A 24529-nucleotide genomic window follows, 5' to 3' on the forward strand; every position below is an offset into this window, starting at 1 on the left:
TGTCAATCAACATCGACAGCACGCCCCCTTTGATCAGACACAACGAGCAAAGGAAAGTCCTTCGCTCGTCACGTCTGGTGCATGCGCAAGACGGAGCTCCCTCCGTCGTGCGCATGCTCAGTGCAGTCCATCGACCCACTTGCGTGCGGACAGCCGCTCGCGAGTGGGTCTGAATCAGGCCCATTGTTAGAATGTCGACGCACAAAATGTTACCCATAGTGGCCAATCAGATTCTACTTAACATTTACCTAGCACCTTCTAGAAGATAATAGCTAGAATCTCATTGGTTGCTATTAGCAACATATCCACTTTTAAAAACTCTCACTTTGGTAAATATACCCCAGAATATCATCCACTGCTGCACACTTGAGGAGGTGTATGTGATAAGCCAGGATACCACTAGTTAATTTACACCAGAGCATCTTGTGTGTTCAGTAAGGAACTGTTACAAACTATCTCACTGGAATCAATATGATATACCGCTGGCCGCATGGCGGTTCAGATCCCGACAGCGGAAGCCCAGCAGTGAAGTATAGGTGAGTATTTTTTCTATTTACTAACCTCCCCCCCCCCAACCCTAACCTTCCCTTAGGGGTGCCTAACCCTAACCTCCCCCGGGGGTGCTTAACCCTAAACCCCCTTCCCCTAACCTAAGCCTAACCTCCCAGGGGGGTGCCTAACCCTAAGTCCCCCTCGGGAGCCGCTAACCTAACACTCCCCTCCCCTCGCGCGGCAGTCCGCACCCGGCTTGCCTTTAGTCGGTAAGCCGGGTTTCGGGCTCCCAGCGAAGGGCTAATGACAGCGGTCGGGATTTCGACGCTGGTCATTAGACACTTGCCGGGATTAGACTGTCGGGATGCCGATGGTCGGCATTTAGACTGCATCCAATCTCACTGCACTAATTACAAAGACTTTTGAACTGGCATATTAGCAACTATCTTTTCTTTTTCTTTCTTTTTTATAAATGTTTTTATTGATGTTTTCCAGATATATTAAGTACAATAAAATGTATATGCAAGCAGAATAATGACAGCAATAGAAAAATGGTAATATTGCAGACATCATATAATAAAGCTATAATAAATAGTATAATCAATTATAGCAAAATGCTCATACAAAGTATATAACACATACATTTAATGGAAATAAGCACCTTTTCTAATGAATCCCTTATATACTATAGGTTGGTTTGGCCACTGCTGCAATCATTATGATATCTGTTGAATAAAACTCATTAATTTACTGATGTTATATGCAATATGTGTTGATGTAATTTTTTAAAAAACATTTTAATATATATAAAATTCATAAATTTTTTCATAGAAAGGTGTTGTTTATTTTCTGCCATGCCAAGGTTCAATATTCATTTAATTTGGTAATATTAGCGCAACATCATTGTGGGTATTGTAATTATATCTGATAATGTAAACATAGCTGGTATCCTTGTGGGCTGAAATAGAGCTGGATGTACCTTGAGCATATGAGTGTAAATATACTTTTCCATGTGGCATTTTAAAACTTATTTTGCACAGAATCTGGATCACCCCGATATCTGCTCACATTATGCCTTATGTTTGAATGTCCGAATGATCACTTAAAATCAGTCCCCAGATCTGACCCCTCCCACCTAATGTATGGGGGTCACTCAGTTGAATTACTTACCCCTTCCGTTGTCCCTTGTCTCCTTTAACTCTTGAGCATTTTGGTGTTTGTGCTGTCTGTTGTGTTATATATGTCTGAGTCTCTGGCCCTCATTCAGAGGCGCTCGCAAGAAGCGAGCACTCGTTCTGAATGAGGGCGGCCGCTTCTATTTTTAAGTGCGGCCTCCTGGTCGCTAGCTAAGCTGTGGGTTACCACCCACAGTTTAGCGACCGACCAGGGTAATGGTCGCGATGGTCAAGACCATCGGGGCTTGCGACAAGACCCTAAGGTTGGGTCTCGGCAGCCGCAAGCCCCAGGGAGCTTTCTGCTCTGATCGAGCAGGAAGCTCTCCCAGTGACATCACTGCTGATTTCAGTGCGGCCGCCCACAAAACGGTAAGCGTTCCTTAAGGAACGCCTCCGTTTGTGAAACCACCCCCCCGCCCCGCCTACAAAACGGGCCGAGCTGTAGATCAACAGTGAGCTCCGGAGCGAGAGAGTTTCTCTCTCGCTCCGGGGCTTGCGCACGCGCAGTGCGGCCGCTGCACATGCGCAGGGCCTATCCATCAACCCGGTTGCGACCGGTTCTGAATGAGACCCTCTGTCTTTTGACTGGGCCTGTTCTGACTTTAGCTAGCTACACACTATAGAATTATTGGGCCGATTTGCCAATAATCGGGTAATCGGCCTCATATATTGTATAGTGTGTATGAACGATCGATTCAGCGTTTCATCGATAAACGGTTAGAAAACATCCAGAAACTCATTCCTTCCATTATCTAGTCTGTCGGTCAAGACCGAAAATCTCTGCCTCGATTTCCCGATATCGTGCAGTGTGTGTGTGCATTCTCAATAATCTGCCCATATCTCCTATGCTGCGTTCTGATTACTTCATCATCCTTGTGGGCGTGCATATGCAAATTCACTGTGAAATTCGTCAGGTATTTCATTTAAATTGTACAGTGTTTAGCACAGATATCGGGACTGTGATTTAGCCGAAATATCCACGCTCTGCGTTCACACCATGCAATCCCATGGAGTCGCAGGTGCGAAAGCAGTGCGCATACCCGCTCGCTGGTACGCATCTCGTGCCATGTGTGGCGCAATTTGCTGCAAAAGCAGCAGAGATGCAAGAGGACACATCTGTACCTAGCTTTAGTATGACTGATATATCTCCTGATCATTTTTACCATTCACAAACTTGTGCTGCCAACACCTGACCTTTGGCTATTGTACGTGATTAAAACCTCAACTGGTCCTTATTAGTCAGCAGTTGGTTAGTGAGACCAACCTAGGTCATGCCTGTGGGGTACTCACACAAAAGCCCATTAATACACCCGGGCTATAGTCCCTGGTGCATACTGGATTTCCCATGGCTCCCCTAGTTAGTGCAAATCGATAGCTGTATAGTATTTCTACATCTAGACTAATGATTACTAATTTATCAAACCATGGACCCCAGTTGTATTCAGTCTTTCTATACCATTATATGTCCTGACTGTTCCCACAATTCCCTTCTGCAAAGAAAACAAATGCGAGTTAATTGATATTGGTTTCTTTCCATTCCAGGTAACATCAAACGAGAAGCATTTAGAAAGTATGAAAAATGATGGAGATCTTCTTATACACACTCTTGAAAGACTTGCTCAGGATTCCAGGTGAGTCCCCTCAGGCAAACAGGAATTTCCGTCTCTCAAAGATTTTTTGTTTACATTCTCCTTCAGGTAATTGGTTTCATTTGACCAATATCAAATGATACTTCACAGTGAGTAATTCAGAATATTTCAAGTTTACTATACTATGTATGGAATATGGGTGTGATTGGTCATAGGATAAAAGTGCAGAAAGCAACATATATATAGATTTCAGCAATTATTATAGTGATATTATTAATTATAATTAAGCCTCATTTACATAAAACGGCTAAAGCACAGTGCAGAATTCTCTTTGGTGCTGTGTGCCTAGGTTTTCTGCAAAGCACAACAGTAGCTGGCATCAGTTGATAGTAGGAGGAATTTGACTGAGCGAGGGAGCCCCTTACAAAGTACAGAGTGGGCACAATGGTCTGGCTTGTTTTGCAGAGCAGTGAGGTTCAAATGAGGTTCAAATTTGTGGACTGAGGGCCTGATTCAGAGCCGCTCGCAAAAAGCGAGCATTCGATCTGAATCAGGGCGGCCGTTTTTTTTTTTTTTTTAAACGGCCTCCTGGCCGCTCGCATAGCTGTGGGTGACCACCCACAGCTTTTGCGAGCAGCCAGGTGATGGTCGCGACCATCACGACCATCGGGCTTGCGACGAGACCCTTGTGGTAGGGTCTCGTTCCCACAAGCCCCTGTGAGCTTCCGGTTCTAATAGAGACCTTCGGAAACGCCTCCATTTGGCCAGCCCCCCCCCCCCCCGACCCGCCTACCAAGCGGGGCGAGCTGTCGATCAACATCGACAGCCGCCCCTTTTGGATGCGAGCACCGGAGCGAGTGATTTCTCACTCGCTCCGGGGCTCGTGCACGTGCGGCGTGCGCACTGCCCGGCCATCGACTCGCTTGCGAGCGGGTCGAAACAGGCCCTGAGATTATTCAATTGAGATAAAGTGGTAGAGAATGCAGACTTTTAGTGGACTTTATTTCTGTGTGGAGGGAGAAGCACAATCATTTTTATTCTGCAATAGCTCTGAAGGCTAGCCCTGTATTTAATGGGATGCATTTTAGTCCATCTAGTTGTACTTGGCAAACTAGTTCTTTTAAGGGTATATTTATTATCACTTAATTTTTAGCATTAACATGCTCACCTTCTTTTGTATAAATTGTCAGAGCCATTCATTATGAAGGTAATGCAGGAGATATCATCGGATATCTCCTGCTAACCCTTCAGCCCCGATCTGTCCTGCTGTCCCCATACACTGGGACCTACAATATTTTCGGTGCTTTACTGCGGAAACCCTCACCATCTTCAGATGGTGTCCCGTTGTAAAGAGAGATCCATTCGCCGCTGCCCGGCTACTTCCGGCGGAAATTGCACATGTGTGAGCCAAAGTTGACGCATGCGCACTAGCACTGCCGTATCAGGCTAAAGTAGCGTTAAAAGGATTATAGGGGTCAGACCACACTTACCTACTTTTGAAAAAGCATTTCAGGGAGATTGTGAAAGCAACACCTATGAGCGCAGCGGTAAAGTGGCCGTGTACTGCTACATCTGAGAGGAATGCAATAAACCTGATTTACATCCAAATGTAAATGAGTCCTAAAGCAAGATCTACTGTTGATGAAAACACACTGAGACTGATCAGAAAATGCATGTAGCCATAGGGATCAATGGGGTCTAATTACTAAGCCTTGGATAGAGATAAAGTGAATGGAGATAAGGTACCAGCCAATCAGCTCCTGTCATTTTTCAAACACAGCCTGTGACATGGCAGTTAGCAGCTGATTGGCTAGAACATTCTCTCCATTCACTTTATCTTCATACAAGGTTTAGTAAATAGACCCTATTGTTCCTTATAACCAATGCAGGGAAATTGTACCAATGATCCCATTTGAACGTATATAGCTCTGTTTTTTTTAATATAGCAGCTTCATAATTGGGGTAAGGTGCAATTAGGGAGATTGCTGAACTCTTCAGGGAGACAGGGAGATTGCTACTATTTCTGGGAGAGTTGGCAAGTATGGGTCAGCTGTCTCTGCACCGTTGAATTCAGGGGTGTAGCGAGGGTGGTTCCAGTGGAGCATGGGCTCCGGGCGCCATATAGGGTTCCGGAATTCATGGGGTGCTGCACTGTATGACGGCCACCTGTTAGTTTTATCTTGGTTTGTTTGCTCTATATCCTAAATAAGTTACAGATCTGAGATCCGTTTCTACATTTCATGTTCCTCAAGATACCCAGATCACCGGCCCTCCCTCCTCTGTGATCATCTTCTGTCACCTCCTCTTTCCTATCAGATTGATTACATTTACTTAACACCTCTTTAATTCCCTCCCCTCTCTATCCTGTGATTGTCTCTTTGCCACTGTCCACTCCTTTCTTATTGGCTTCTGTCACCACCCCTCTCTGATAAACTCTTTGCCCCTCCCCTCTACTTTTCTTTTTGGCTTCTGTCTCTGGCCCTCTCTGCTTGGCTTTGTCCTTCCCTTCTCCTTTCTTACTGGCCTCTGTCACCTCCCCTCTCTGATCGGGACTTTCCTCTCCCCTCTCCTCTTTGATCCTCTCCATCCTTCTCTCTTCATTCAATCATTCATTCATTCATTGTGCTTCAATGGACTTAATATTTACACATCTGAGGTAAAATCCTAAACTTCAATTATAAGGTATGAGTTTAAAAAGAGTCACTGCTTTACTATTTAAAGTAATGGAGGTGTTCCCAGGCATGACCAAACAGTGTTATTTGAAGGTCTTTTTGAAAGGAAAATATTAGGAGACCTGAAATAATAATAATGGTGGTAGAAAGAACATGACATGGTTAGTAGTACTCACATTAATATAGGTGCAATGTATATTTACTAAGTATGAGCATAGCTGAGAAGGGAGCTTCCCATAGGTGTTCCCACTCCAGTAATAGCTGCTTGTGGCAGTAATTGCAGTCATTTATTATTTACAGTATTTATTAACAGTTTCTTATATAGTGCAGCATATTCCGTTGCGCTTTACAATTGGAACATTAATAGAACAAAACTGTGTAATAACAGACAGATATATAGGTAGGAAGGCCCTGCTCGCAAGCTTACAATCTATAGGGAAAGTCATAGGCTGTGCACCCTGTGGAATCTCACTCTAGCACATGTATTCTGTCAATTTAAGTTAAATGATCAGAATATATAATACAATCTCCTCTACTGACTAATAACAATGATTCAAATGAGCAAAGTCAGATCCTAGGTGCTATAAATAAAGCAGTGCCAAAGGAGCTACTTAATGTCAGATAGTGCCTCACCAAAGCATTCTATTCCCCCAATGGGACCTCAACGACCAGCGTCATACTGCCACTGTTTGCTGTTTTTCTCTTCACTTCAGTATTCCCCCACAGGCTGGCCATACCCCACTGGCACAGTTCAGTAGAGGGGAGCACTATGACACGCACTTTCTATGGGTGCCATGTTTCCATGCTACTCCTCTGGTTGAATTTCTTTGGTGCTCATGGAAAATTAGAATGTTATTTTCCCACAGAATGGGGGGATCTACCCCATCTTGTGTCAAATAAAAAATAGTGATCCTCATTTAATGCGGTAGGTTGTTTAGTTTATAAAATAAGAGGCCTTATCGGGCTTCCATATTCTTCCTACATATAGGAAGCGTTTATCGAGAAAGCGAATATTTAAAAAAAATTTTTAGAATTTCAAGTGCAGATGTTTTTATGTCAGAACCCACATATAGAATCCTGCTTTTTACTATCTTGGAAATGTAGATTATTGGCGAACCACAAAGTATTTCTTTCTGATGTTTATAAGATAGATATATATATATATATATATATATATAAATCACATTTGCTTTTGGCCATTTGGGTTAAAATAAAAATGTTAATGCTTTAGAATGAGTAAAAGGACTAATGGTATTTTCTGAAAATACATTGTCTTCTGAAAAAACAAGGTATAATTTGTGATATTGATGTTGGAATGCACAGGGCCGGTTTTACATATACGCTGGTTACGCAGCCGAGTAAGGCGCCACCTAGAGGAGGACGCCCTGACCCGGACGCAGCCAGTGACATGCAAAGCGGCCTCCAGGCAGACTGTGTCACTGTAACATAGCTGTCTGCGCAGGCTCGCGGCAGCACTCAGGAGGGCGCCCGCCGACGTCGCTTCCAGACCAGTCCCGCGCTGCAAGTCCTCTACTGCTGCCGCTATTAAGGACTATTATGGAGCCAGCAGGTAAGTCTGAGTGGGGGGCTGTGATGGAAGAGACTGTGATCAGGGGGAGTGAGAGGGGCTATGATGAGGGGATATGAGGGGCTCTGATGAGGGGGATATGGGGACTGTGATCAGGGGGAGTGAGAGGGGCTGTGATGAGGGGGATATGGGGGCTGTGAAGAGGGGATATGAGGGGCTGTGATGAGGGGAGTGAGATGGGCTGTGGTAGGGGGATATGAGGGTTGTGATGAGGGGGATGAGTGGGCTGTGATAGAGGGGGATATGGGGGCTGTGATGAGGGGGATATGATGGGCTGTGAAGAGGGGATATGAGGGACTGTGATGAGGAGATATGAGAGGCTCTGATGAGGGGTGCTTTGAGAGGCTGTGATGAAGGGTGCTGTGACGGGCTGTGATGAGGGGGATGAGAGAGGCTGTAATGAGGGGTGCTGAGCTGTTAGGGGCTCCATGGGGTGGGAATGAGTGAGCTGAGATGAAGGTCCACTGAGGGGCGCCAAAATCTATAGCCACTTACTAAAAGAAATTGGCTCGGGCCGGCCCTGGGAATGCACGGTCATCAAGAAGGGACGTTGGGTGATCTGCCGCGCTGCCAGTGCCTTTCATGCTGTCAAATTCTCCTCGGCTCTGTCACTCAGGTCCCTGGGGGAGGGGCCAAGCTGTGCTGCAAAGAGGGAAATGTGCATCTCACTCAGCAGGCTGCAGCTCACTATACTTCACGGCACCATTTACTGCAGCGCTGCTAAGGGGGCAGTGACATAACTATAGAGGGTGCTGGGGGTGAGCTTGCTATGGGGCCCGGCGGCTTAGGGGGCCCGCCAGCCCAGCAAGCAGCCCCCTGCACCCTCTGTAGCACGGCCGGCTAAGACTTGCTGGTGCAACTGGTAATGCTGGTCTCTGAAACGATCAGAGACTAAAGACGCCTATGATCACTTCAGAGGCCAGCGTTCCCAGTGATGCGGTGCCCGGGTGACGTCATGACGTCACCCTCATCACCCACGATGAAAGGCGCCTGTGTCTGCTGCTGCATCTAGTTAGATCCAGTCAGCGGCAGCATCTATGCCGGAGAGCTGATGGCATGGACTAGAGTGTTGCCCAGCGACCAGAGTGAGGAGAGATAAGTACTGCACAGGGGTGGGGGCCACAGCATAAGGGGAACTACTAGGGGCATTACTGGGGGCACTGCATTAGTGGCATTACTGGGGGCACAACATAAGGGACATTACTGGGGGCATTTCATAAGGGGCTTTAATACAGGGGGCATTGCATAAGGGGCTCTAATACAGGGCTCATTGCATATCGGGCACAACTACAGGGGGCATTGCTTAATGGGCATAACCACAGGAGACATTGTGTAATGGGCACTGCATAAGGGGTACAACTATGGGGGTATTGCATAATGAGCACAACTACAGGGGCACTGTATAGGTAGACCTATGGGGGCCACAAGGAAATTTTGCTATGGGCCCCCATACCTCTGGTTACGCCCCTGAGAGGGGGACAAGTGTACCACTCTGCAGCTGACCCAGGCCCCCACTAGGCCCTTTCAACAAGTCCTGGCACGCTCCCTGCGCTCCTGTTGGAATGTGATGAGCACAATTGTGAAAAAATGATCTCACCACAAGGGTGAGAGAACCCCCAGCAGTGAAGGGTTACATTCTGGCTAGCCATGTTATTTTCTCATACCTCAGCACACAGACATTCTGGTTGGTAAATGTTGCTTTAATATACTTTCATAGTTTTCAGATTGCTGATTAAATGGGGAGAAGGACATGACGAAACTTCAGCATAACACGGGTAAATCGTATATTTCTAGATCGGATATAAATATATCTAAAGTAACTGTATGCCCCTTTGTTTTATTATGTTGAAATAATCATTATTATTCCAGCTCTAATGGTCTATTATATACATGCAGTAAATGCATAGCTACATTCTGAAAAATAGATAAATACCTTCTGTGACTTTTAACATTCCATTATAGATAGAATGTTGTTGTGAATAATATTGCATTAATGTGTGCAAACTATCAACTACATACAGAGCAACAAATTCAGGGTCATTTACCCTGACTCCCAATAGAGTTGACGACCCTCCATTTTTACTAATCCTACTTTATCTTAAGGACATGGGGTATTGAGCATTGTAAAAAAAAAAAGGGGATTGCTGGTAAACGGAGAGGGGAAAGGCCAACATGACGTATTTATATGCAGATCACGTCATATTGGTCCCGCCCCCTCATGATCGACCTGCGAATCCTGGCCATTTTCCATGAGGAGGTGGGGCCTAATGATGTGTAGTGCTGGGCCATGTCCCCTCAGCCGGCATCTCTCCGCTGTGATTCTCCCAGAGGAGAGAGCTGAAAAGTAGGTAATTATGATATAAGTACATTAGTGACTGTACAAAGAAGGGAAACTAAATTGAGGCTTGGCCTATATCACAAAACTTACCCAGAAAGACTAAAAGATCTTAATCAAGGCCGGCGCTACCATTAGGCAGTTGCCTAGGGCACCGGCTCCTGTGGTGGCGCTGCTGGGTCTGCCAACAACATAAATGAAAGATGTCTCTGAAAGAGGAATCCTTCATCTATAGGATATTGGCGGCGGCTGTGGATCTTACATGCCACAGCCGCCGCTAGCACAATGCTGCACTTTGCCCCAGCTTCCTGGTTTGGGCAGGCTGGTGGTCGTGGTACTGACAGTCACATGACATGACTGCTCCCTCCTCTCCATCCTCGGCTGCAGTGCATGGGCTCTCTCCTCCGCTTCACTGCCCACTTATACTTTCATCTGCCCCCTAATCCTGTCCATCATGATGGACTGCTGGGACATTAGTACAGGGATGCAAAGGGACAGCTCATACCAGTCCTAGACTCCTAGCATTCAAGAGGGGACCAGTCAGCTGTGTATAAGCTGCCAACACCTCCTCACCCGCAGCACGGGACCTGCTTCCTGAGTCACTGTAAGTGTGACTGACAACAGCATGCAGTGCGACAGAAAATCACCAACAGGTAAGTGAAGCTGAGGGTGGGGTGTAGTAGGGGGTATTGTTACAGTTCAGGACAGTTATTAAGGGTAAGCTTTGTGGAGTTTATTATGAGGGTGATAGTGTTAATGTAATATTGGTAAGATCAATGGGTTAATGGTTTTATTGGGGTTTAAATATACTTGTACATAACTTATGATGTGAGGGGTTAATTATTAGTGGGAATGGGGAGTTAATGTTTACAAATAGGATAATTATGCTGAATGGTGTTGCTACAATGCTGCTAAATGTGTAAATGAATTTTGTGAAAGGTTAATTAATAGTGAGGTTGTATGGTGGCCATGAAAATGCTCTTAGTACACTGTAGTATGGCAGATGGCAGTTACAAAAATGTTCTCAGTATTGTATGGTGGTCACAAAAATGGTGTCAGTATTTGTTGTTTGACGGTAAAACAAAAATAGTTTCAGTAGTTTATGGCATTAATAAAAAATGCTCTTGGTATTGAATGACATCACAAAATTGTTAATATTTATTGAAATTGTAATAGTGTTATGTTTCTAATTTATGTTGGTAACAAATCTATAAATAAATCTATAAATATTTCAAGAAGCCCAGTTTTATGTGAGGGATTGAGTGGAGGGTATTGGGGGGGAGCATGGGCGGTATTGTGTAGCTTTGCCTAGGGCACTTAGACACCTTGCACTGGCCCTGATCGTAATATGTATAGTTTGGAGCAGAGAAGGGGAAAGTGGGTGGGGGGGTGGGGGGTTTGGAGCAGAGAAGGGAAAGGGGGGGGGTTAACAATTTTAACAATGTACATGAGGAAAACATTCTTCAGAGGAAGAGAAATATTAGAACACGAGGACATGCACTGAGACTGGTGGGAGGTAGTTTCAGGGGAAATCTGAGGAGAAGCCACAGGAAAAGCAGTGGATACGGGGAATAGGCTCCCATCAGAGGTGGTAGAGGATAATACAGTAGAGCAATATAAACGTGCTTGGGATAGACATAAGGATATCCTTACATAAGTACTAAGGATTACATAGGGTTTGAGGTTACCATAAGGTTAAAAAAGGGGCAGACTGGATGGGCTAATAGGTTCTTATTTGTCATCAAATTCTTTGTTTCTATGACCAAGTTATTTTATTTTATTTTTTCTTGCATATTTTTCTGGACTCCTGTAACAGTGCTATATTCAACACTGACTTATATATACAGTCCTATATGCATCTACTGTAACATGGACCTCAATGAATATAATCCAGACATTGTAGCCTTTGCTATAGTAAAATGCTGTAGATATAATAAAGCTGCCATTAGTTTTCAAAACTCTTATTACAAGTTCAAATAATCCCTTTGTTTTCTCTCTTGATTTGTGTATCGCCCTCCCATACACACTACAAGCTTCTCATATTTCCTCCCCCTCCTCCTATATCCACCCTGTACTTGTAGCCCTCCGCTCCCCCTTGCCACTCTGCTTTGATCCGTACTCTGGTGTGGGAGTCTGCAGTGTTACACAACTTATTTATTTTCTCTTCCCTTTGACTCATACAGTGGCCTTTTGTTCATTGCCAGCCCACAGAAACATGTTGCTATATAGAAATAATTTATCTGAGTCTCAAACAGATAGCAGTAAAGTGAAATGATTTAGAATGCCAACATCTCCTTTCTTGTCAAGTACTTTGTTTATTTCTTTTTGGCAACCGGTAGAGTCAATAAATACTAAGTATAATAAATATACTGTGTGGAAAAACTCATATGTATTGTATGGTTTAATATTTTAAATTGTTTGGCTACTATAAAAGTGTATTATCAAGGCAAATAACAAAAGCCCTAAGGAACTATAGCTTGTTTTTACACCTGCAATGTAAGTTATTTTATTTTTCTCACAGGTTCTGCTTGAAACAAAATAATTTGAAATCACTTTCTGAGTGGTTGAGAGAGTTATGAAAAGTGCTCATTGCCCTAGGGAGGATCACTGTATTGACTGAGCACACTGACTTGCTTTCAGGCAGATTATTGCACCTATTCTGCCAGAGTCGCCAACATGGACTTGTCCTGCTTTGTCCAAGGGGATATGTTTAGCTCACCAAATAGGTGTATTTAGTGCCACCCTGGGGAGTGTCCGGCACCACCAGATATAACCTATAACACTATGCGCAGGATGGCGCCAGAGAGTACGGGTGACATACCGTCAGATACTCTGTAGTATAGAAGGGCTGACGGGATGCAGAAGAATGGGGGCACGATCATTATTAATGTTGTGGTGAATAAATAGAGCAACTAAATATTTCAGCACGTTGGTAGAACTTGATAAATAGGCCCTAATTTCTTCTACCATCAAAAGCCTATTAGACTTTTTTTTACTTCTTATAATGGATATATATATAATAAAACAAAACAAGAAGGTGCTAATAGTGTAGTAAATAATGTGCGTACATTTAATAAGAATAATTATGCTTATCTAAATTCCAACTAACAGTGTACTGGATCAGGTCCGTGTATATAAAATTTATATGCACATATATACTGGCGTGTGCTAGTCTGTGCTTGCGCACGACTCTGCATTATCATGTTCACAAGTTGGCTGTTCTCGAGGCACAGGGAAGATTTGGGATGTCTTCCTTCTCGGGAGGCCTATAATATTCCGGGAGGAAAGACATAGACAGTATGACACACAAACTGACAGACACACAGGACAGCGGTGGCTATTTTCTTGTAGCACACCCCTTTTAGGTAAATAGCTCTCTGTAAATAATGAGAATATACAGTATAGATAATGAGCTGAATCTGACATTCTCTCTGGTCCGTTATCCTGTGACAATGACAATACCTGTACTATAATGCCTCCATCTGTGTGCTGGAGGGCTGTGGCCTTTTTCTTGTAGTGCAGATGTATTTCCTGCTAGATAAATATATACTGGTATTTTACACATATGATTATTTGCAAACCATGGATAAAGAGAGAGATTGTATGATTGGGGTGTTTTTTGCCCCCCAAAATAAAAGAATGTGCCGCCGAAAACCTTGACTTCACTTCAAAATATTAAAATAAGTATCCGCTACATATAATGATTTGTACTATGCACTGCTCTCCCCCTCCATTGTATATCCTTATTTTTCCCTTTTGAACCCTATCCCCCAACATTTTTTTTTATACAGAAAGTAATAAAAATAAATAAGTTACCAATATTTTCCATTTCCTGGAAATTTCTTGAAAAACAGAATATGTTGTAATTTGTGCATATAGTTAAACTAAACATTCCTGATGTTTGTTGAGGCTATATGTCAAAATCAGTTAATGACTGTGCATCATAAGTCTGGATTACTGCAATGTGCTGCATCATGGAACTCTGCAGGTAGAGTTGTAGCCATTGCATTTGATACAGATGGCACAGAATGCAGCGGCCAGTTTGCCAGCCTACATTTAACCAGTGCAGGCGAAGCAGTCGCCCAGGAGCCCCCACACACTGGTTGTTTCATAACATAGCTACATCACCAACATGGGAGGCACTATCTCATATGTGGCCTGGGGTCTCTGTGGCATAATGTGAACTGGGGGCACTACAGTGTGATTAACACATTTGTGGTGCTGGGAGAAGTTACACATTATACTTTTTAATAACATCCCCAGCATATTTTATTGAATATTTATTGGTAGGGTCTCCTGCAAGTAAGTTTCCCTGGGTGCCCCCAAAACTTAATAGAGCCCTGCATATAACACAAGATCATTGCTCCGTATTTTGATGCCTGTAATAAGAAGGATTAACTTTAAGATTGACTTGCTATCCTTTAATATCTGAATAATCAATACCCCATATACTTGAGAGAACTAGAGGTATATGCACTTTGAGCTTCAGAGACAGTGAAATTAAAAGGCCACTTAAAATCATTAGTATATGCAACCATTTGCCACACTCCAGCACTGTTCTATGGAGTCTGCAGAACACTCTCTATATGGAGATAGGAAAGGGAGACTTACAATGTATCTGTTAATGCATATATTTGACTACAATTTTATTATAAAATTCAAATCTGTATTTCAACCATGTTTAATTGCATTGCCATTATGTGATTAAAAATGATAAAACAGGTTGTGTCCCAATAAAGCAAAGCACTAGGTAGTGTTGTTATTATTAATATTATAGGGTGTGCTTCTGAACAGATTAATTGCACATTCTTTATGCCAGATTACATTGTGATGATACCGAAAGCTAAAGCTAGTTGTTTTATATAATTTATTCAATGTCTTTAGTTTACCTTCCCACATACTTGCCTACTTTTGAAAAAACATTTCAGGAACATTGTGATAGCACCACGATCACCGGTCCCTGGATGCAGGTAAGTGTTTTTGTTTTTTTTAACAATTTTTCTTATTAAGTGATCAGCTTGTGGTCTATTTAGAGCACAACGATGATCACAGGGGCCGGCTCTGCCTGTCAGAGCAGAGCAGGAGTCAGGGAAACTGGGGAAAGCTCAGAAGATGGCGTTATTATCACAGGACTTTCCCACTTACTTTTTTACATTTTATATTTAGTAAATCTCAGGCAGATCACATTTCCCATTACAAGTATGGGAAATGCGATCTACAAGTATGGGAAGTGCGATCTGCTTACTAAAAATATGTGAAATAAAGAGATTGGAGTAGTTTTTCATGAAAACTACTCCAATTGCCCTTTAATACATTTATGTGATACTAAAATAATGTAAAAAGGGTGTGAAAACACTCCCTTTCACATATTTTTAGTAAAAATAATATTGATAAATAGAGCCCTATATGAGAATGCATGTAGTCATAGGGACCATTGTGCCTTATACCCAATACAGCAAAATGGAATTGATTATACCATTTGAATATATATATCTCCATACTTGCCGATGGGATAGTGTCAGCATGCCTCCACACTGCATGGCGACGGACTATATCCCGACAGCAGTCTGTATCCTGGCTCCAGAATACCGTCAGCCGGCATGCCGAAGGTAAGTATTGGGGGGGCGGGTTAGGGTTAGGTACTAGGGGGAGGATTAGGGTTAGGCACCGGGGTGGGGAGGTTAGGTTCAGGCACTAGTGGCACTAGTGGAGGAGGTCAGGGCTAGGCATCAAAGAGGGAGGGTGAGGGTTAGCATACCGACCAACAAGTGTCGGTATGTTGACCCTTTCGGGATCCCGGCATCTGGATTCTGACCGCTGGGATCCAGCTATCGGCATTACATACCCATCCCCTTGCCTTAAATTAGCATATTTTTGTACATCCACTGCTACAAAAATTACAGCTGCGGCAGCATTAGTGTTCAGCTCTGAATCACCCCAGGTAAGGCTTTCTATCTAACGTAACACACACACACAGCAGGTAAGGCTTTCTATCTAACGTAACACACACACACACACAGCAGGTAAGGCTTTCTATCTAACGTAACACATATACACAGCAGGTAAGGCTTTCTATCTAATGTAAAACACACACACAGCAGGTAAGGCTTTCTATCTAACGTAACACACACACAGCAGGTAAGGCTTTCTATCTAACGTAACGTACTTTAGGAGGAAAGCCTTACCTGCTGTGTGTGTGTTATGTTAGATAGAAAGCCTTACCTGCTGTGTGTGTGTGTTACGTTAGATAGAAAGCCTTACCTGCTGTGTGTGTGTTACATTAGGAGGAAAGCCTTACCTGCTGTGTGTGTGTGTGTGTTACATTAGGAGGAAAGCCTTATCTGCTGTGTGTGTGTTACATAAGGAGGAAAGCCTTACCTGCTGTGTGTGTTACATTAGGAGGAAAGCCTTACCTGCTTGTGTGTGTGTTATGTTAGATAGAAAACCTTACCTGCTGTGTGTGTTACTTTAGATAGAAAGCCTTACCTGCTGTGTGTGTTACATTAGAAGGAAAGCCTTACCTGCGTGTGTGTTACGTTAGATAGAAAACCTTACCTGCGGTGTGTGTGTTACGTTAGATAGAATGCCTTACCTGCTGTGTGTGTGTGTGTGTTACATTAGATAGAAAGCCTTACCTGCTGTGTGTGTGTGTGTATTACGTTAGTTAGAAAGCCTTACCTGCTGTGTGTGTGTGTTACGTTAGATAGAAAGCCTTACCTGCTGTGTGTGTGTATTACGTTAGATAGAAAGCCTTACCTGCTGTGTGTGTGTGTTACTTTAGATAGAAAGCCTTACCTGCTGTGTGTGTGTGTGTTACATTAGGGGGAAAGCCTTACCTGCTTGTGTGTGTGTTACGTTAGATAGAAAACCTTACCTGCGTGTGTGTTACATTAGATAGAAAACCTTACCTGCTGTGTGTGTTACATTAGGAGGAAAGCCTTACATGCGTGTGTGTTACGTTAGATAGAAAACCTTACCTGCGGTGTGTGTATTACGTTAGATAGAAAGCCTTACCTGCTGTGTGTGTGTTACGTTAGATAGAAAGCCTTACCTGCTGTGTGTGTGAATTACGTTAGTTAGAAAGCCTTACCTGCTGTGTGTGTGTGTGTTACGTTAGATAGAAAGCCTTACCTGCTGTGTGTGTGTGTATTACGTTAGTTAGAAAGCCTTACCTGCTGTGTGTGTGTGTGTTACGTTAGATAGAAAGCCTTACCTGCTGTGTGTGTGTATTACGTTAGATAGAAAGCCTTACCTGCTGTGTGTGTGTGTTACTTTAGATAGAAAGCCTTACCTGCTGTGTGTGTGTGTGTGTTACATTAGGGGGAAAGCCTTACCTGCGTGTGTGTGTGTTACGTTAGATAGAAAACCTTACCTGCTGTGTGTGTTACATTAGATAGAAAGCCTTACCTGCTGTGTGTGTTACATTAGGAGGAAAGCCTTACCTGCGTGTGTGTTACGTTAGATAGAAAACCTTACCTGCTGTGTGTGTGTGTGTTACGTTAGATAGAAAACCTTACCTGCTGTGTGTGTGTGTGTTACGTTAGATAGAAAGCCTTACCTGCTGTGTGTGTGTGTGTTACGTTAGATAGAATGCCTTACCTGCTGTGTGTGTGTGTTACGTTAGATAGAAAACCTTACCTGCTGTGTGTGTGTGTTACGTTAGATAGAAAGCCTTACCTGCTGTGTGTGTGTGTTACGTTAGATAGAAAGCCTTACCTGCTGTGTGTGTGTGTTACGTTAGATAGAAAGCCTTACCTGCGGTGTGTGTTACGTTAGATAGAAAACCTTACCTGCGGTGTGTGTATTACGTTAGATAGAAAGCCTTACCTGCTGTGTGTGTGTGTTACTTTAGATAGAAAGCCTTACCTGCTGTGTGTGTGTGTGTGTTACATTAGGAGGAAAGCCTTACATGCGTGTGTGTTACGTTAGATAGAAAATCTTACCTGCTGTGTGTGTGTGTGTATTACGTTAGATAGAAAGCCTTACCTGCTGTGTGTGTGTGTGTGTGTGTGTTACGTTAGATAGAAAACCTTACCTGCTGTGTGTGTGTGTGTTACGTTAGATAGAAAGCCTTACCTGCTGTGTGTGTGTGTGTTACGTTAGATAGAAAGCCTTACCTGCTGTGTGTGTGTTACGTTAGATAGAAAGCCTTACCTGCTGTGTGTGTGTGTGTTACGTTAGATAGAAAGCCTTACCTGCTGTGTGTGTGTGTGTTACGTTAGATAGAAAGCCTTACCTGCTGTGTGTGTGTGTGTGTTACGTTAGTTAGAAAGCCTTACCTGCTGTGTGTGTGTATTACGTTAGATAGTAAGCCTTACCTGCTGTGTGTGTGTGTTACTTTAGATAGAAAGCCTTACCTGCTGTGTGTGTGTGTGTGTGTGTGTGTTACATTAGGGGGAAAGCCTTACCTGCGTGTGTGTGTTACGTTAGATAGAAAACCTTACCTGCTGTGTGTGTTACATTAGATAGAAAGCCTTACCTGCTGTGTGTGTTACATTAGGAGGAAAGCCTTACCTGCGTGTGTGTTACGTTAGATAGAAAGCCTTACCTGCTGTGTGTGTGTGTGTTACGTTAGATAGAAAACCTTACCTGCTGTGTGTGTGTGTGTTACGTTAGATAGAAAACCTTACCTGCTGTGTGTGTGTGTTACGTTAGATAGAAAGCCTTACCTGCTGTGTGTGTGTGTTACGTTAGATAGAAAGCCTTACCTGCTGTGTGTGTATGTGTTACGTTAGATAGAAAGCCTTACCTGCTGTGTGTGTGTATTACGTTAGATAGAAAGCCTTACCTGCTGTGTGTCTGTGTTACTTTAGATAGAAAGCCTTACCTGCTGTGTGTGTGTGTGTTACGTTAGATAGAAAGCCTTACCTGCTGTGTGTGTGTGTATTACGTTAGTTAGAAAGCCTTACCTGCTGTGTGTGTGTGTTACGTTAGATAGAAAGCCTTACCTGCTGTGTGTGTATGTGTTACGTTAGATAGAAAGCCTTACCTGCTGTGTGTGTGTATTACGTTAGATAGAAAGCCTTACCTGCTGTGTGTGTGTGTTACTTTAGATAGAAAGCCTTACCTGCTGTGTGTGTGTGTGTTACATTAGGGGGAAAGCCTTACCTGCTTGTGTGTGTGTTACGTTAGATAGAAAACCTTACCTGCGTGTGTGTTACATTAGATAGAAAACCTTACCTGCTGTGTGTGTTACATTAGGAGGAAAGCCTTACATGCGTGTGTGTTACGTTAGATAGAAAACCTTACCTGCGGTGTGTGTATTACGTTAGATAGAAAGCCTTACCTGCTGTGTGTGTGTGTTACGTTAGATAGAGAGCCTTACCTGCTGTGTGTGTGTGTTACGTTAGATAGAAAGCCTTTCCTGCTGTGTGTGTATGTGTTACGTTAGATAGAAAGCCTTACCTGCTGTGTGTGTGTATTACGTTAGATAGAAAGCCTTACCTGCTGTGTGTGTGTGTTACTTTAGATAGAAAGCCTTACCTGCTGTGTGTGTGTGTGTGTTACATTAGGGGGAAAGCCTTACCTGCGTGTGTGTGTGTTACGTTAGATAGAAAGCCTTACCTGCTGTGTGTGTGTGTTACGTTAGATAGAAAGCCTTACCTGCTGTGTGTGTGTGTTACGTTAGATAGAAAGCCTTACCTGCGGTGTGTGTTACGTTAGATAGAAACCTTACCTGCGGTGTGTGTATTACGTTAGATAGAAAGCCTTACCTGCTGTGTGTGTGTGTTACTTTATAGATAGAAAGCCTTACCTGCTGTGTGTGTGTGTGTGTTACATTAGGAGGAAAGCCTTACATGCGTGTGTGTTACGTTAGATAGAAAATCTTACCTGCTGTGTGTGTGTGTGTATTACGTTAGATAGAAAGCCTTACCTGCTGTGTGTGTGTGTGTTACGTTAGATAGAAAACCTTACCTGCTGTGTGTGTGTGTGTTACGTTAGATAGAAAGCCTTACCTGCTGTGTGTGTGTGTGTTACGTTAGTTAGAAAGCCTTACCTGCTGTGTGTGTGTGTGTTACGTTAGATAGAAAGCCTTACCTGCTGTGTGTGTGTGTGTTTTACGTTAGATAGAAAGCCTTACCTGCTGTGTGTGTATGTGTTACGTTAGATAGAAAGCCTTACCTGCTGTGTGTGTATTACGTTAGATAGAAAGCCTTACCTGCTGTGTGTGTGTGTTACTTTAGATAGAAAGCCTTACCTGCTGTGTGTGTGTGTGTTACATTAGGGGGAAAGCCTTACCTGCTTGTGTGTGTGTTACGTTAGATAGAAAACCTTACCTGCGTGTGTGTTACATTAGATAGAAAACCTTAACTGCTGTGTGTGTTACATTAGGAGGAAAGCCTTACATGCGTGTGTGTTACGTTAGATAGAAAACCTTACCTGCGGTGTGTGTATTACGTTAGATAGAAACCTTACCTGCTGTGTGTGTGTGTTACGTTAGATAGAAAGCCTTACCTGCTGTGTGTGTGTGTTACGTTAGATAGAAAGCCTTACCTGCTGTGTGTGTATGTGTTACGTTAGATAGAAAGCCTTACCTGCTGTGTGTGTGTATTACGTTAGATAGAAAGCCTTACCTGCTGTGTGTGTGTGTTACTTTAGATAGAAAGCCTTACCTGCTGTGTGTGTGTGTGTGTTACATTAGGGGGAAAGCCTTACCTGCGTGTGTGTGTGTTACGTTAGATAGAAAGCCTTACCTGCTGTGTGTGTGTGTGTGTTACGTTAGATAGAATGCCTTACCTGCTGTGTGTGTGTGTTACGTTAGATAGAAAGCCTTACCTGCTGTGTGTGTATTACGTTAGATAGAAAGCCTTACCTGCGGTGTGTGTGTTACGTTAGATAGAAAGCCTTACCTGCTGTGTGTGTGTGTGTTACGTTAGATAGAATGCCTTACCTGCTGTGTGTGTGTGTTACGTTAGATAGAAAATCTTACCTGCTGTGTGTGTGTGTTACGTTAGATAGAAAGCCTTACCTGCTGTGTGTGTGTGTGTTACGTTAGATAGAAAGCCTTACCACGGTTCTACAACACACCTACAAAAACTCTCACGGAAAGTAGAAGGTCAGTGGGGTAAATCTCATACTCCAAATGAGTTCCTCACATATAATACAATCTACCACTCTTATCGTACTGCTGTGGACACTTCCAAACAAACATATTTCCTATCTCTCATCTCTGCCAACTCCAAGTGACTTTTTAATACATTTACTATTAACCCCTCCCTCACCCAAACCACAAGATCTTGCTTCCTATTTCAAGATTGATAAGATCCAAAATTAAATAGTATGCCCTTCCTCAGCCAGTGAACTCCTCAAATCCCTACCTGAACCCACTTGTACATTCTCTTCATTTGACCGCACAAATTAAGACAAAGTCTCTACACTCTTGTCATCTTCCTACTCTACTGCCACCTCTACTCTTGGTCCTATACCCTCACAAATCAGTAAAGCACTGTCTTCTGTGCTCATCGGAACCTTAACTAAAATCTGAATTCCCTCTCTCTCTACTATGATCTTTCCATCACTGTTCAAGCATGCAGTGATTACTCCTATTCTGAAAAAAAAAATTTCTGACCCTAACTCTCTCTCAAATTACCGGGGCATCTCCCATGCCCCTCCAAGCTACTTGAGAGACTTGCCTACACTCGCCTCACACACTTTCTTAACTCGCACAATTTACTGGGCCCACTTCAGTCAGGCTTTCATTCCCAACACTCCACTTAATCAGCAATGACTAAGGTAGTGAATGATCTGGTCACTGCTAAGTCTAAAGGCCATTACTAACGTCTTCTTCTAGATCTCTCTACTACTTTTGACACTGTTAACCACCCTCTTCTCATACAGACACTAAAATCCCTAGGTCTTCAGGACACGGTCCTTTCTTGGTTCTCATCCTACTTATCTAATCACTCTTTCACTGTTTGTTTTTCTGATTTTTGCCTACTCTTTGCTACCTCTATCAGTTGGAGTACCACAAAGCTCATTCTTAGGCTCTCTGCTTTTCTCAACCACCTCTCTTGGCAAAACTAATCAGCTGTTTTGGTTTTCAGTATCATCTGTATGCGGATGATACTCAAATCTCCATATCCTCAACCTACCCCCTGTTCATGAGCTAACTGGAGACGTTTCATCCTGTTTGTAGCAGAAAACATGGCCTACGGACAGGCCTTCTGTTTCTGATATGATGTAATGTGCAGTGTACTGTTCATTGAGAGGCCATCTGCATTGGTCCCTGATTCAGATTATCCATAATTTGTTGCCCATCTGTGGGACTGAACAATTCCGCCCACTCTCCATTCTGTTTAACCATCCTGTAGCTGTTTAAGACCACAGGCCTTGCCCTCAGGCCCAGTTTTTTTTGTCTGTTGATCCACTCTACTGTATGTACACTTTAACAACTGCCGCCCTCGAAACGTTCAGCAATCATGCCACGTTCAAAGTCCATCAGATTTCGTGGTTTACCCATTATTTCATGAGTGATGCACTTCATGAGTCTCTGCCCACCTTCACCGTTCCATTCTTACACACATTCAGACATCCTACGTCAGCATTATCTGTGGAATAGTTACTTTGTATAAAATCACCTGGTGGTCATAATAATTTAGTCACTCAGTGTATACACAGTCCATATATTTTTGTCTTGATTGGGAAGAATACCTGATTAAGAAATGTTAGTACAGTAGCTTTCAATGCTTATAGCTTTATCCTGTACTGTCCCAAAAGTCCACATAAAAGCCAGGTGTTCAAAATTTGGGAAGTTTTTGGCCTAGTGATGCTGTCCTTCCTTCAGCCACTGCAGGCTGCTCCACCTGTAACGGGCCGGCTATAGTTTTGCTGCTGATAATAACACAACCACAGACTTATGATAAATATACACATATACTAAATAATGTAATATTATGTATTTTCTATTCCAGTGATCTCTAGGCTCTTTACTTTACTTTTGCAGTGATTAAGTAGCATGTTCCTTTTACTATACTCCAAGCTAGGACTATACTGTGTGAGCATCTGCCATTCATAGCTTAATAGAAAATGGACATTTGTAAGTTAGCAAGACATACAGGGTCTCTGAAAGACCCTTCGGCAATGGTGGGGTTAATCACTAAGTATTGTCTGAAATAAATATATTTTTGTAGAACAAGATGCAGCCATGAATCTCATTATGAGTTCAGTCTACTCACATTTGCTATTCCTTTATCAAGGTTTTTTTTTTTTTTTTTCTTCATTTCCTTGACTTACTTATAATTGCTTTTCCTCATCTTAAGTAGCCTCTGCATTTAATGAGAAAAGGGTCCGATATTACACTGAATTATTCCATCAAGAGTTATTTGCATCTTTTAAATTAAGTTATAGAGTATAAGCCAGACTGAATAACGAAATAATGTCCACAATATGAAACACTGCCTGCTATACATTTCTTTATCCTCATACTGCTTGTTTTCACCTTGTCTCTGTGTAATTCTCAAGAAACAAAAATAGCAGTGTGTCTGGTTAATTATTTTACTTTTCACAGCATGAGCAATGCTCACTAAAAGGTGAACTGGCCGAGGTGCAGAAGCTAATCCTGATACATTTCTCAGCCAATTACTGAACTTACTTGTCAAGGAGATATTTACTCTGAGATGTTAGCTGCATACAAGAACGTGTGTGAGTTTAGGATAAAGACACAGAGCTTATGCATGTACTAAGCAACATTTTCATTGTCCAACATGGTTTCTCTTATTAACTTGCCATTTGCTATGGCTGAAATGCTGATGATCATAGTTTGCAAAAAAACAAAAGTGGCAAACCACGTGAGAGGCCAAATTGAAAGATATTCCTCTCCTCTTCGCCACTCTGAGTGACCAGCACTTGTTAAAGTTGTTACCTTAAAACACTTTTTAGACCTAGTTACGTATATCCTTTGCCAAATGCTTTTCAGTAAGACTTTTTTTTCAATTTGTCAGTTACAAAGTTGGAATCCGATTTCCTACAGCAGGCAGCATATAAACACCTATTTGGCTATGTGCAGCCCCCCTCCCCTTCTGTGTGTAGCTCCCCCGTACAGTTTTCCCACAAATCCATCTTACCTGTGATATTTGTTGGAAGATGATGCATGTCTAGAACATAGCAAAGGTTGTAATCTAGAGTCTTTACTGTCACCGGCAACATCTTTCCAAATACATCATATGGCAGATGGCACTGCCTGCAATTTGAATTTAGGGACCTGCTGCAGTCTGTTATGGGTGCAAGGTGTGCGATTCCAGGACTTTCTTGATCCTAGTTCAGGGTGTCCACACTAAGGAGCTCATTCAGACCCGCTCACAAGATGCGGTCGCTCGCAGGCAAAAAGGGGCTGGATATTTAAATTAAGCGCTCGCACTGCATCGCGTAAGGATGCCCTATATGTCTTAGCGAGCTACGGCAGTGAGCGCTCGCTACTGTATAAACACGCCCCCTTGCCACTCGCAACACACATCATCTCCGGGAATTGTAGGATTAATCGGTAACATCAAGAGCCATCGGAGCTGCACGCAGCCCTTGAGGTTGCCTTTCCCCACTGCAAGCACTGCGATCCGTGCGACCTGAAATACATGCAGGTGACGTGTACAATGGCGCTACTTTGCTAATTATGCACGCCCTTTAAACAGAGTTTTGGCTGCCTGACACACCTGCGTTCGGCCATCCACTCCCACAAGCTCCTT

The 24529-nt window shown here is 43.1% G+C and overlaps 1 protein-coding gene across 2 annotated transcripts in view; it reads left to right on the forward strand.

The window, feature by feature from the left end:
* The window catches only part of ULK4 (unc-51 like kinase 4), a 777293-nt gene that overhangs the window by 734180 nt on the left and 18584 nt on the right, over positions 1-24529 (forward strand). For both annotated transcript variants that reach the window (XM_088463894.1, XM_088463889.1), the window contains exon 36: positions 3210-3298. In XM_088463894.1, the coding sequence (XP_088320020.1) occupies positions 3210-3298 (89 nt within the window). The remainder of the gene's footprint in view (positions 1-3209; positions 3299-24529) is intronic.

Source organism: Taudactylus pleione, unplaced genomic scaffold, assembly GCF_031769625.1.
Source record: "Taudactylus pleione unplaced genomic scaffold, aTauple2 ptg000053l, whole genome shotgun sequence".
In the NCBI taxonomy this organism is placed as follows: Eukaryota; Metazoa; Chordata; class Amphibia; order Anura; family Myobatrachidae; genus Taudactylus; species Taudactylus pleione.